This window comes from Cricetulus griseus, chromosome 2 (assembly GCF_003668045.3).
Source record: "Cricetulus griseus strain 17A/GY chromosome 2, alternate assembly CriGri-PICRH-1.0, whole genome shotgun sequence".
Lineage (NCBI taxonomy): Eukaryota > Metazoa > Chordata > Mammalia > Rodentia > Cricetidae > Cricetulus > Cricetulus griseus.
The window spans coordinates 147,824,474-147,838,475 of NC_048595.1; the positions used below are offsets into that span (position 1 = coordinate 147,824,474).

The 14,002-nt window shown below is 44.2% G+C and overlaps 1 protein-coding gene across 1 annotated transcript in view; it reads right to left on the reverse strand.

The window, feature by feature from the left end:
• Sulf1 (sulfatase 1) overlaps positions 1-14,002 on the reverse strand; it is a 68,259-nt gene that overhangs the window by 22,946 nt on the left and 31,311 nt on the right. Inside the window, exons 6-10 of the mRNA XM_035438708.1 lie at positions 13,531-13,706; positions 11,073-11,201; positions 10,736-10,792; positions 9,306-9,435; positions 61-277 (exon numbers count right to left, since the gene is read on the reverse strand). Of these exons, the coding sequence (XP_035294599.1) occupies positions 61-277; positions 9,306-9,435; positions 10,736-10,792; positions 11,073-11,201; positions 13,531-13,706 (709 nt within the window). The remainder of the gene's footprint in view (positions 1-60; positions 278-9,305; positions 9,436-10,735; positions 10,793-11,072; positions 11,202-13,530; positions 13,707-14,002) is intronic.

Below are 14,002 nucleotides of genomic sequence, written 5' to 3' on the forward strand. Positions count from 1 at the left end.
TGTTGGGGTGGGGGAGGGGTGTGTCACTAGAGCATGCGCCTGCCACAAGGCATGGCTTACTTGGTGTTCCTTGGTTCCTCAGGAACTGCCTTTGATTCTTTCTCTGGCTTCTGCTGGAGCGATAAGCAGACTCCCTACAATGGCACTCTTTGTCTTTGTCGTGCAAGCCTCGAGAATAGAGGTTGCGTGTGCTCTGGCGGATGGTGAGCAGGTCGCTGGGTCCTTTACACTTGTGGATTCGAAGCTTGCCGGATGTGTCCTCAATGCACTGCCACTTCTGCAAAAGCCAGCGGGAAGCAGTTGGTGAGGTTGAGCCAGGTGGTATTTATTAAGTACTCTAGCACTAGTTAGTTTTGTTTTTTCCCCCCCTCCCTCACTGGCAATACCATTAAGGAGTATGAATGAAAAGGGACACACTTTTTAGTGAGCCTGCAGTAACTCTGCCCCCGGTTCTATTTCTTTTGTGGCAGGCACATACAGATGATAATGAAATCATTGGAAATCAGACCTGCCTCAATGACACTAGAGCTGAAAGCTGATAAATGAATCCTCAGCACCCAGACTAAACAGTCTTGAATGAAACATGTTAAAGCCCTTAGTGTCCCAAGACACAGAGCCAGCTGCCAGTGCTGTTTCCACCAGGACCCCACACCGCCCCATTTGTTCTGGAAAAACAAACTTGCTTGCTTTGTTCTCTGCCTCCGGATTTCTAAAGTGATCCTGGGCAGAGTGGCACATGAGGAAGACAGAGAGGAATTTAATTTGAGGCCCTGACTCGGGGTGTTCTAGACCTTGGCAAACTTGTCAGTCTTTCTTTTGGTTTTCCTTATTCTCAAACCCTGCATGCATACATTATGCAGTGCACCCCAGGGCGATGGAGTCCACCTTCCCAGAGAAATGCAAACAGGAGGTCACACTGGGACTCCTAGTTCCGGTTTTGTATGGAGCTGTGAGAATGCCACAGGGTCCATTTCTGAAGCACCTTTCTAATTCTGATGTCTCTTCACTCTGCCGGGACCCCAGGAGTTCTTCCCCATGTGAAAGTCCCAATAATGTCTCTACTTTTAATTTTCTTTCCTACAACCCCCCAGAGTGGGTTAGTTGGGAGTAGGGAGAACGCTGGCCTTCATTGGCAGTTGATTGTAACAGTTCAACAGAGTGAGTATTGGTACACATCAATACTGTTAAATGTATCCTTCTGTCCCGCCCACATACAAGCACAACCTGTGTGCTGCTATGTATTTGTCAATGCACAGTTTCTCAGCTGTGGTCAGTGCCATCTACTTGTGTTCTAAAACCATGCTGTGTCACACATATTGTCAAATGTCTTAAAGTTAGTTGTGTCTATAAAGCATACCCACTCAAGCGTCATCTATGGGGATCGTGTATCTTTCACGAAACTCTGGTAAGCCAACACTTTTGGGAGGTGTCACCAAAGCAAAGTCTTTAATGCATAAAAACTACAGTTTGGCCAAGGGACTTGATGGCTTTGTCAGCAGATCAATGAAATGTGTCTAAAATGCTACACAAGCCTCCACAGTGAACAGGCTTTACAGTCACCATTCATTTTCCATCAAGGGAGTCGTATGTCTTTGGTACATGTTTAATTATTAGCACTGCACTGAGGCTTCTACCGCAAGCCCCAAGTATCTCAAGCTCATTCTATGGTTCCACGTCAGCCCTCTCCACACTCCTGGCTACCAGATGATTATGTCAAATCATGTTAGGGTTGTGAATGCCTTGAAGGTTCCATATCTTCACCCAGAAAAGTAGGCTGCCTAGGAGAATTCAAATACCTACCAAGTAAGCCATGGAACGGCAACACAAACCACAACAGTATAAGGACTAAGCTGCTGAAGATTTAACTTAAAATATGTGAACTAGGAGCTGGAGAGATGGCTCTGTGACAAAGAGAACTTTCTGCTCTTCTAGAAACCCAGGTTCAGCTCCCAGCACCCACATCAGCCAGCTCACTTCCACCTGCATCTCCAGTTCCTGGGAATCCAACACTCTCTGTCCTCCTTAAGCACCAGGCACACATGTGGTGCACACAGACGTGCATAGGCACAATACATACACAAAAATAAACTGACAAATCTTTTTTTTTTTGACAAAACCTATGTGGAAAGCTTATTGGGGAAGGAAAGGGAGAGAGAAAAAAGAAAAAGAGAGGGAGAGAAAGAGAGACAGAGACAGAGAAAGAACAAATCTAAAAAAAAAAAAATGAAGTCAGCTGATCCTGGTAGCTGATGCCTGTGATCTCAGCCCTCAAGTAGTGGAGGCAGGAGGATTTTGTAGGTCTGGGGGCAGCCTGGATTGTAAGACTCTGGCTCAAACAAACTATGAAAATATGAAATAAATTTGTTTTGGTCCAAAGGAGCCAGGTCATACGAGTGAGTCCGAACTTAGACTGGATGCTGGCAGCTGCAACAACTCCTAAGTGATTCAAATGTGTCATTCTTGGACCTCTTTGCAGCTGGAATCCATGGCAGAGGCAAAAGAAAAATATTTAAGTCTCAGGAGCTCAGGTGCTTGAGTCTTTGAGAAGGATACAAATATTTGGGTAGTGTTGTGTGCAAGGCAAGATGTGTCTAAAAATGTGCAGATGTAATTGTTTCAAAAATGGTTCCAGCAGGACAAAAACTACAGACCAGCACTTCTGTGAGTCAGGATTTGTGCTCTCTTTAAAAGTAACCAGCTTGCCTAACTTCCTCTTCAGTAAATGGACAAGTGATTGAAGTTTAGCTTCAGAGTCCACACCAAATAAAACGGAACCACCAATTTCCAGGCAGGTTCTATGGCACTCAGAGAAGTGACCACCAAACTTGAGAATCCCAAACCTGAAAGAAGTTCTGGGTGAGACCCAGAACAAGCTCTCAGAAGGTGAAAGACATCTTCACTAAGAAATAACTGTATATCATATAGAATTCTTCTTGTTGGTAAGTACTGCCAAAAGAAATAACATTTTGTAGTTTGAAAATTTGGGGGAGGTCATTTAGTGTGTCTACATATGTCTGTTTCTGTCTTAAATCCAAATGGCTTGCAATGCAGCCACACACCTGGATAATCTCCACAGCCAGCATTTGCAAAGCCTAAGGCGAAGAGAAGCAGAAGGAGTGGGCAGAGACTCCTTTCACAGCCAAGTGTAAGCCTGAACCCTCCAGTAAGGGCCACAAAGAAAAATGAAAATGGATAATTTCATTCCTAAAAGGCAAGGTCTTTCTGTGGTTCCAATTCACATCATCTCTGCCACAATCAAGGCCTGTCTGTGGTTCCAATTCACAGCATCTCTGCTATAAACAGAAATCACTTCTGAGACTTGGTCTCAGCTCCTGGACTCAAGTGATGCTCCTGCCTCAGCCTCCTGTAACCAGGGCTGCTGGTGTGTACCGCCACGCCTGACCACATAGTTACTGCTGAATCCCAGGACTTCGTTGCAAACTCTCTGAACATTCTGGGGCACAGCACATTAAAGGTTTTTTGTCTTGTCTTTTTCTCTCTGGCTTAGAGGAGCTGATGGTACAAGTAGATTCTTGTAGAACACAAAGGTGTGTGTAGCATTTCCAGTGACTGCCTATTTGGAATCTAACCCATATTGCCATCAGCCAAATTCCTAGTGGATTTCCTGTGAAAAAAGGAAGGGGAGATCCTTCCAGAGGAGTGCATTTAAGAATCTTGGTGTCTGGTACTGTCTCTGGAGCGGACAATGTTTCACATGAGATCAAATACACATACACATCTGCATGTGTGAATCATCATACATGAGTTCACACACACACACACACACACACACACACACACACACACACTTGGATAAGGCAATATCCATTGACAGAAGTGTCAATTATCTCCTCTACCTTGGACCTCTGGAAGAAGTCACAGACCCTTCTGTATAGCATAATTAGTATATTGTATTTAGCTAGAGGCTTAGGCAATCTTCCCAAGGTAAGCATACCAGGAATTTCAATGAAACAAAATTACCACTTCGGTGCCTCTTATCTTGACATTTTTTTTATGACTGTACAATAAAACCTTAAAACAGCTGCTACTAAAATGGCAGCTTCACTGGGAGAGTTATAGGTGGAAACACAGACAGGGAACTTTTAAACGAATTATTCATAAATTAAAACCACAAGCTTTTCAGTGGTGGAAATAGGAGAAGCATTTGCCTCTCAGCTCATCTGTGAGGTTCACCTTGAATTGGGCTGAGACACCTGCTGATGGGAAGTGAAGTCAGCTGTGTTCGTTCGACATGCATCCTGCAGGAACATGGCTGTCCCTGCCAAGCTCTGATCCAATCCCGAGGGTCCTGAGTAGAGCAGCTAGCTCATCACTCTATCCACCTGTCTGCATCCAGCCACTCATTCCTCCCACAGCTCTCTTCCCTGCTTTCTGGAATTATTCCGTTTCATTTCCCATTCTGCTTTCTGATTTATAAATTTGTGTCCATAATTTTTCATATATTCCTCCCTCAACAGTTATAGGTACAGTCAGCAAGGTGCTGGATAAAATTATTTGTTGAATCTCTTCTGTTGTTTTTAGCCTTTCCAACTACACTGACTTGGAACTGGGGGCTAAGGACCATGTGTCATGTTCTCAAACGGCCCCCCAAAGTTATCTCAGTAGAGTATTGCTGATTTTGGTAGTCAAGAGGACTGGTTTTGGTCGTTTCCACCTGCCTGTGTATAAATAACACCAACAAAGAAGACAGGGCTGGTTCTTTTCTTATGCACAGAGCCCAAGAATATCACATGTAGGTAGACTTGTATAGAATCGAGACAAATGAGAAAAAACATCCCATACCTTTTGCAAACATTTTCATTCATTACCATTTTTACTTCTACCATCAACACTACTGAAATTTTCAAACTCAATGTTGGGAATAGAAGGACCATATAAATATCTCTGTCTAAACTATGACTTAGTTCAAACCCTTGTAAAAATTTTCTCACAAACATGAACTTGAGTTTTGCCAAGGAGATTTAACTCCTGTTTTCTTGAGATGAGATGGGATAGATGGGGGAAGGGCAGAGGTAGAAAGAAAGAAGAAACAGAAAAGAGAAATTTTATTCTGGACAAGCATCTTCATAAGGCAATGCTGAATGTGGGGAAAAGTATGGTTCTAGCACTTCAGGTCAGGCAGGAGAGTGGACAGACCAATAGGCAATTTTTTTTGTGTGTGTGAAGTGCTTTCCATGGTCCATTAATCCAGGTGCCCGATTACACATAAATCCATGTAACTGTATAGTAACATCTGTGGTCCACACTGGTGTGTCCATACAAGAGATGAAGAACCTGACACAGTACAGTTAAGTAACTTGCCCAAAGGCATATAGACAGCAGTGCAATCCCAAGGTTTCTGGATCATGACTGTAAGAGGCATATTGGCTTGGTGTAGGTAAAGACCTTCAGGTGGGCAGTGCGTGAGGGGAGAGCACTTGGGAAGGCAGAGGCAACAACTTACAAGCAGTTGAGAAAGACAGGTGAAGAGGTTTCAAGGCTAGGCTATCCGGGTGTGATGGGATGTGATGGATATTGTATACATTAGTCAGGGTAGGGCCACCTGACACTGATTATGAATTTTATGAAATTAACCAGGGTTCAGGGGCTTCCTGGCAATAAACTGTTCATTTCTGGCAAACTAACAAATCCAGGCAAATATTATTGGTAAATGACCTTTTATTCACGCCCAACAGGCGGCCACAGTGTGAGAGGGACAGGCAGGCAGAAGAGGGAGCACTGCATGAGAACCTGGGCTTTAGAGTAGAGCAGTTATGTACTCAGTAACTACACCCCAGGTTCCTCTCAGTCCTAGCAGCTGTCTGGATGTTGGGGCCTTGGAGAGTTTTTAGAAAATCCCTGACTTCACAGACATAAAACAGTGGAAAGGCAAACTGAATTGTAAAGATGCTGAGATCTAACAACTCAGTGAAAGGGCATGAGATTTGCTCCTTGAAAATCAGAGCAAGCTGCTTCCCCCCCCCCCCCCGCCCCATGGGAAATGCTGGGGAAAAAAAAAGCGTTTCGGAAGTGGATAACCAGAGAGTTTCTCCTTTATGTGGCTCCTATTCAAGGAACCAACATCTCTATCTAGAGGACAAAGAGGAAAACACCAGCCCCATAGGGCTGGATTGACACTTGTGCTCCTTAACCTTGCCAGCTCCTAAGACTCTCCAGGAGTTGGAAAGAGACATGACAACCATCTCTCTTCCCAGAGGTGTGCATTTAATTTGTTGGGGTGGACTTGGGCATCCACTTTTGATGCTACTCTGCAGTCAGGGATGAGAGCTTTGGCCCCAGGTGGAGTTTGAAAGGGAAAGTCTACTGTCTCAGACTGTTGTAGAAGCAGAGAAACCAGACAGGAGCACAAGATTGGGAGTGAAGAGATGTAAATTAGCTTAAGTCTTCTGGATCAAAATTTCCTTGGTAGGAAAATGATATCATCCAACTGGGAAATTTCTGAGACTCCTCCAAATTTAGCATTGTCTGATTCTAGGCTTGGCGTTCTTACCACCAGTAAAACAAATCCAAAAGCACTGGGGGTGGGGGTGGGGGTGGGGGTGGAGCGTGTTTGTAATGTGGACCCTTGGGATGCCAAGGCAGAAGAACAGAGAGTTCAGGGTTAACATGGGCTATATATGGAGACCTGTCTCGAAGAAACAACAGAAACAAAACAAAACAAAACAAACCCTGAAGAAACAGAAGAAACAGAAATCTTCCCGATGCCTTGGCATCACCCACAAACATATTGTCTGGCTGCTCTATGGACTGAAGGTACGCTGGTAGTTTCCACAACTGTCCCAGGTGAGAGCAATGTGCAGGAGGACTCTGCATCACCTTTAGATTTGACACAAGCGTGTGAGTGTGTTTATATGCTAGTAGTACGTGTGCATACAAATGTGCTTGGGGTAGAATTCCTAGCTGAGAGCGTGGTAGGAATTCACACTTTGTCTTGGATTAATGCAGAAGCATGGAAGCAATGCAAACACATATGTCCATGTTGTCATAATTAATCCCTGCTGGTGGGTCTGTGCACACAGTCAAGGAGTCATGCCAAGCGTCTGGGACTCCAGCCTGGTTTTATTCCCTGTTGGCTTCATAGAATTCAAACAACAGGTAAGAGCGCCTGAACAACAGCTTCACCGGGGAGAAATTACTCCCAGTCACTCCCTCACACATTATGCATATGAAAGCACTTGTTGCACATAATTCTAAGGTTGACTTTCTCTATTCTAGCTACAAAAATGCTGAGGCCTGGGAGAATTTAACTGGCTTGTTCAGGACACACAACTAGGAAACTATACCCAGCCCACACCTTTTAACCTCCATTCTTTTTTCCTTTAATTATGCTGCTTTATGCACTCACCACCTAGGTGACCAGGCAAGAATGGGAGTGGGGTAGGACATATACACTCTCTCTGGGGATTGGGAATAATGAGAAGAGAGCTGACCTTGCTGAGTTTTCTTCAGCACACGACAAAATGTCAGACATGACGGTGAAGGTTGTTAACTTTGGCAAGAGGAGAGTACGGGCCAAATATGAAGCCAAGGATCCAGAGTAGATGACAGGGTTGGAGAAAAAACTGGGTTGGTAGTTCATGTGCCTGGCGTGTGTGAAGCCTTGTGAATTCATTTCAGTACCCAGTGTTTGAAATGAATAAATGGAGCCGGGCAGTGGTGGCGCATGCCTTTGATCCCAGCACACAGGAGGCAGAGGCAGGCAGATCTTTGTGAGTTCAAGGCCAGCCTGGTCTACAGAGCAAATTCCAGCACAGGCTCCAAAGCTACAGAGAAATCCTGTGTCAAAAAACACAAAACAAATAAACAAAAAATTATAGATGCAAATGAGTCAGCTCTAGCCCGAGCTGTCTCCTAAGCGGTCCCAAGCAACACAAACTTATTATGCTAGACTCCTTTTCTTTGAAGTCAATGATACTGTCTATAGAAAGATAATCTTCAACATAGCTAGATAGTAAGCCAAATGGGGAAGAGATCAAGGATTCTATAGAACACAAAGCCAACACCAAAGCTGATCATAGTAGGCACTGGAAGACTTGTTGACATAGACTGCTAGGCTCCATAGTACCTAAGCTGTGGGTTGGGACAGAGAATTTACATTTTGAAAAGCTCAGAGGTCAGATTGATCTTGCTGGTCCGGGGACCATACTCAAGGAACCATGAGAACACAGGAGGTATTCACTAGTGCCACTAAGATGCCAATGCTTTCGGCAGCCACTTCCACTCACATCCCTTCTTCTAAGTCCTATTTCTGCCCAATTTAAAGAATTTCCATAGTAAAAAGTTCACCATTGAGGCATAACCAAATTCTTTGTTCATTAATTCATTAATTGCTTGTAAGAGAGGCAAGCTCTCACATTCTCAAATACCCGGGTGAGGAAGCCTAAGTTCAGACTGTTCCACATGGGGAGTAGCAACAGAGGAACATTCTAGAGAGACAGCCATAAAAGCATTTCACAGGAGCAAATTAAGTTTAGAAAAACTATGAAAAAACAAAATTAGGTTTTTAATATAGTTACCGTGCAGCACTCAAGTGTGAGGCTTTTGCCAAAACAACATGATTGTGTTTCTGCCCCATCTGCCCTCTAGGACATAGATTGAAGTTCCAGCAAAATCCGTAATGAGAAATTTGCAGCGTGGGATGCTAAAAGGTGGGTAAGTAGCATGTGATTCCCAGATCCATTTCTTACTCGCCATGTAGAAGGCTCAGATCCTAACAAGATTAGCAATTTGCAGAAGGTACATTAAACAGTGAACGTTTCTAACTCCCGAAGAAAGTGCCTTAGCCTGTTGAGGCTTGTTCCCACAAAGTGTCTTTAAAATTGTTGGTGACCACATGGCCCTACTTTCCCCCTCTTCTTCCTATCTTTAGAAGTCAACAGACTGATTTTTCTTTCCAAACTCTGGTATGTATCCCACCATGTACCCTGGTTAGATGACTTCTCACTTTCCTCTAGGATGGAAAGGTCCTATTACACTACGGTCAGCAGCCACCTCCATCTTGAGTATGTGATCTTTAGAACACAGCTAGATGACCCACTCTGATGGAACCCATGCCCTTTGGTATAGAAGTCCCTCTGAGAGCTGTCTTTGTTAACAAGAGGGAGCCTGGGTAGTGACGAGAAGGCCAGGCTTGGACAGTTCGACAGTCCTGGAAGTGTAGAGCTGTCACTGAGTTTGCTCTCATCACAGCATGGAAACCTTAGGGATACACAAATGCCTGAAAACTGCTTAACTTAGAGGTGGAGAACACAGGAGGAGTGGCAGAGAACAGCTGTTGCACTCACCTGCCCAGGCTGCTCACACGCTGTCTGGTACCTGGCCTGCTGGCACAGTTCCTTGACCCTCTCATATTTGGGCAAGTGGTTTGACTGTTGGATATTCTTGCTGGATTCCTCCTTCTTTCGTAAAAATTTCCTTTGACAGAAAGAGAAAAGCCTCTTACTGGCGAACCACCTGGTCACCTTCCCAATGCCCTCATGCCCTCCTCCCTGTCACAGCAACTCAGACAGGACTGCACAGATGTGTACTGCTGTCTGCAGGAGCCCATTGTAGGCTGAGTCCTTTGTAAGCCTTACAACTGCAGTGCTGTGAAGATGTAGAACCAGCTCAGCTCTGCATAAATACTCAAGGTTTGTGGGTGATGGCACACAACTTTAATCCTGGCGCTCAGGAGGCTGGGGCAGGAGGATCTCTGTGAGTTTCAGGCCAGCCTTGTCTACAGAGGGAGTTCTAGGACAGCCAGGGCTACACAGATAAACCCTGTCTCAAAAAGCCGAAACCAACCAAAGAAACAAAAACCTTCCAGGTTATCTTTGTAAATAAACAAAATAAAAATTATGGTTAGCTAGTGGCAGTTTCTGCCCAGCTATGTCACTTCCTGGGATCTCATGACAACTCCTCTCTGCCTACACTTCCCAGAATCCTCCTCATATCCTAGTCCTACCTATCATCCTGCCTGGCCAATCAGTGTTTTATTCTTTAACCAATAAGACAAACATATACACAGAAGGACTTTCCATATCATCTCCTCTTTTCTGTCTAAATAAAAGGAAAAGTTTGAACACTAACATAGTAATTTACACAAAGACAGAAACAAAGCAATGCACATCACAGATATCCCAGAAGTGACTATGCAAAGAATTACAATGACACTAGTGTATAAAAGTTAATGGAAATGTATAAAAGTCAATAGTTCCTTATAAAAAGAAATAAAGAAAAAGACATATCAAACAGGGTACAGACAAGGCTGGCTATTGACTTGCTAAGAGCCCAGGCTGAGAAGTGTCACAGTGACTCTGCACCCACAGAGAGACTTTAGTCCCATCTTAGGACAATCTACATTTTAGAGTTCTACTATAGTAATAATGATTGCTGCCTGGCAGAGAATAGACAATCAGTGATTCAAACAGTGGGGCCAGGGAGATGGCTCAGCAGGTAAGTGCTTGCTGAGCGTGACTGACAGCTGAGTTTGGTATCCAGAACCTATGACAGCAGAGAACTGACAAATGTGTCCTCTGATCTTCATATATGTGCCCTGTGCACACACATGCACGTGCACACACTCACTTATAAAATTAAAAGTAAAATAGCAAAATTAAACTTGCAACTGGGCTTGTGAAATCTGCATGCTTAGTAAACCACAATAAGAAGTGGGGAAAAAAAATACTGCCCGCTAGGACCGGTTCCCAGAAGCACCCCAGGAACCAATAATTACCCTCTTTCCACTAGGAACGTATCACGCCAAATTTTGGCCTTCTTGTTTGTTCGAAACCTGAAAGCAAAATAATAATATTTACTGTTAGCATCTGGATGCCTTCCCAAATGGATCTGTGCTAACAGTTTATTTGAAGAAACACCTCCCACTTCCCACAGACCATGACTGCCTCTCCATCAATGCGCAATTCACAAACAACCGAGAAAGGCTGAATTTGTAGGAATTCTTGTGGAGAAAACTTATTTTCCTGCCATGGTTTTCAGCACTGGCTGGCTCTGTGTACCAGCAGGAGCTTGGTGCCTTTGGGGGCTGGTTGAGGGAAGGCATGCTGACACACCTGTTACCTGGCTTTTCCAGGTCTAGAAGTTTGAGGACAGACTTGCCATCGACATCAGGAGGAGTGTCAAGCCCTGCGATGTCTAGGATAGTAGGGGCTAGGTCAATGTTCAGAACAATCTGGGGGACTCTGTGAAGAGACAGATGGTTCAGGTTATATCTTAAGCAGGTAGCAGACATCCACAGAGAAGCTTTTTCACAGCCATGGCTCATCCACCCTTGAGACTCTCCTCAGTCTCATCTGTTCCCCAAGGGAGGAGTGAGTTGTAGACAGCAATGGTACTGTGTGCTTTCAAGGGGATCAGAGCTGGAGAGATGTCCCCTGACCATTGTGTATTGAACACACAGCCAGGCAAGATGTGTATTGGTACCTGATACTTTTAATTTTTTCATTATTGTTTTTAATCGTGTGGTGTGTGTGTGTGTGTGTGTGTGTGTGTGTTTGTGTGTGCATGTGCACATATGTGTGAATGCATATGTGTGTTTGTATGTGCGTTTGTGCATTTGAGGTGCCTTCAGAACCCAAAGATGTCAATTCCCTGGAGCTGGAGACACAGCTAGTTATGAGCTATCTGATGTGGGTGCTGGAAACTGAGTGGGCTTCTCTACCAGAGCAGTAAATGCTCTTAACCATGGAGCTATCTCTCCAGCCCCAAGGTGTGTGCGTGTGTGTTGCTTCTCCTAAAATGCAATATTCCAAAACTACTCTTGAGTTAAGCTGAAAAGTAAATATTGTAAGGAACCACACCATTTTTAGTTTGCCTTATGACCAAGACCTTCAATGTACAAAGCTAACTACAGATGACTACACCCAGACGGTTTCTAAAGGATTTTTAAAATTAATTTTAAGTTAGCATACAAAGAAATGAATTTCCTTATGGCATTTTGAATTATATTCCTGATTTCCCCACACCAATCTCTCTTTGGTCTCTTACTGGCATTCAAATAGTCTCCTATTTGCTTTCCTGTACCATATATTCCATCTCCCTTTCCCTGTAGTGATTTTTTTTTTCCCCGAGACAGGGTTTCTCTGTAGCTTTGGAGGCTGTCCTGGAACTAGCTCTTGTAGACTAGGCTGGTCTCGAACTCATAGAGCTCCACATGCCTCTGCCTCCCAAGTGCTGGGATTAAAGGCATGCACCACCAACGCCCAGCCTCCCTGTAGTAATCTTAATAGACATAGAACCTTCTTCAGAAAACTCTTTTTCCTCCCATCATCTATCCCAGCAGCAGATAAGACCCTATACATAAATTTCATAATCCTGGGCTCTGGGCTACAATGATGCCACTTCTGGCATCAAGAATTCTCAGACACCCACAGCCAAATACTAAGCAGAGCCAGGGGAACCATGCAAAAGAGGGAGGAGGAAGGATTATAGGAGCCAAAGGGGTCAGGACACCAGGAGAACATGGCCCACAGAATCAACTGATCAGGGCTGATAGAGACTGAAGTGACAAACATGGAGCCTGTATGGGTCTGTGCCTGGTCATCTGCATATATGTTGTGTTTGTGAAGCTGAGTGTTCTTGTGGGAGCCCCCCATAGTGGGAGTGTGTGTGAGGGGGGCTATCTCTGATTTTCTTTTTGCCTGCTCTCAGGACCCTTGTTTTCCTCCTACTGGGTTGTCTCAACATTGATATAAGGGTTTGTACCTAATCTGATTGCATCTTGTTATGCCATGTTTGGTTGATATCCCTTGGAGGTCTGCTGTTTTCTGAAGGGTAATGGAGAAGCAGTGGCACTGGGGAGAGAGGAAGAGGGATGCCGGGAGGAACAGAGGGAGGGGAAACTGCGATCGGGATGCATTGTTTTAGAAAAGAATAAATAAACAGGAAAAAGATGGGAGGGGTGGAGAATTCTTGGGCAGGTTCTCATTCTGCCTGTCTGGTTTCTTGGTTTTACTTGAGTACAGGGCAGACAATATTTGGAATTCTACTCCCAAATTTTGTCTTTTACCATTTCTATAATTCTCTATACATATGATCTCAGTTTACTACAAAGCAAGTCAATATGGTAGGCAAAGAGCATGGACACCTGTGTCTGTGATGAGGATTCCAGTGAAGAAAGGGATACAGAACTAGTCTAAGTGACAGAAACAACTCATTTAAGTCTCTTTTATCTTAAAGGAAAACCAGGCATTTTAACTCTTAATTAAAAGCTAAGAAGATGACATTGGGCTTTATAAAAAGTGGCACTGGACCTCTGATTCAGAGAGGGGTGGTGTTCTCCAAGAGCACATTCTGGTCATGCACACAGGGCAAACAAACAAACACATGGCCTCTTCTCAGGTGGAGCGAACCAGTTACTGATACTTTAAACACTATAGCTGAGTTACTAGGTGGCAGGGAAGGTAAATTACCAACTCATATGTCTTCCTTTTTACTTCTGGATGGAAAGAAGCCCGACCTAGAGATTAGGATCTAAATTAGGTGTACAGAGAAATACAGAGAAATACATACGTCGACCCTGGTTCTATGCTTGGACCACGAATAAAGAAAGGCACACGGATGTCAAAGTCATATGGCATGGATTTCCCCTTGACCAGTCCAAACTGTCCAATGTGGTACCCGTGGTCAGCAGTGTAGATGATGTAAGTGTTGTCCAGCTCTCCCGTCTCCACAAGCATGTTGTATAGCTACAACAGAGCACAGGACAAGTCAGAGTCAAGTGTGACATGGGAAGTGATATGCCAGACCTTGCCACAACTTCCCTGGAAGGACTGACTGGCCTAGAACCCCCAGTGTTCCACCTGCCTCTGCCTCCCAGGTGCTGAGATTAAAGATGTGTGCCATCATGCCTGACTCTTATCATTTTTCAAAAACTAAGAGTTGCTTTAGTAAGGCTGGCAAACAGGGACATCATCCACATTGGGGAGATAACCCATACCACAGTCAAAATGTAACTTTATTTTTTAAATCTAGCAATTCTTCT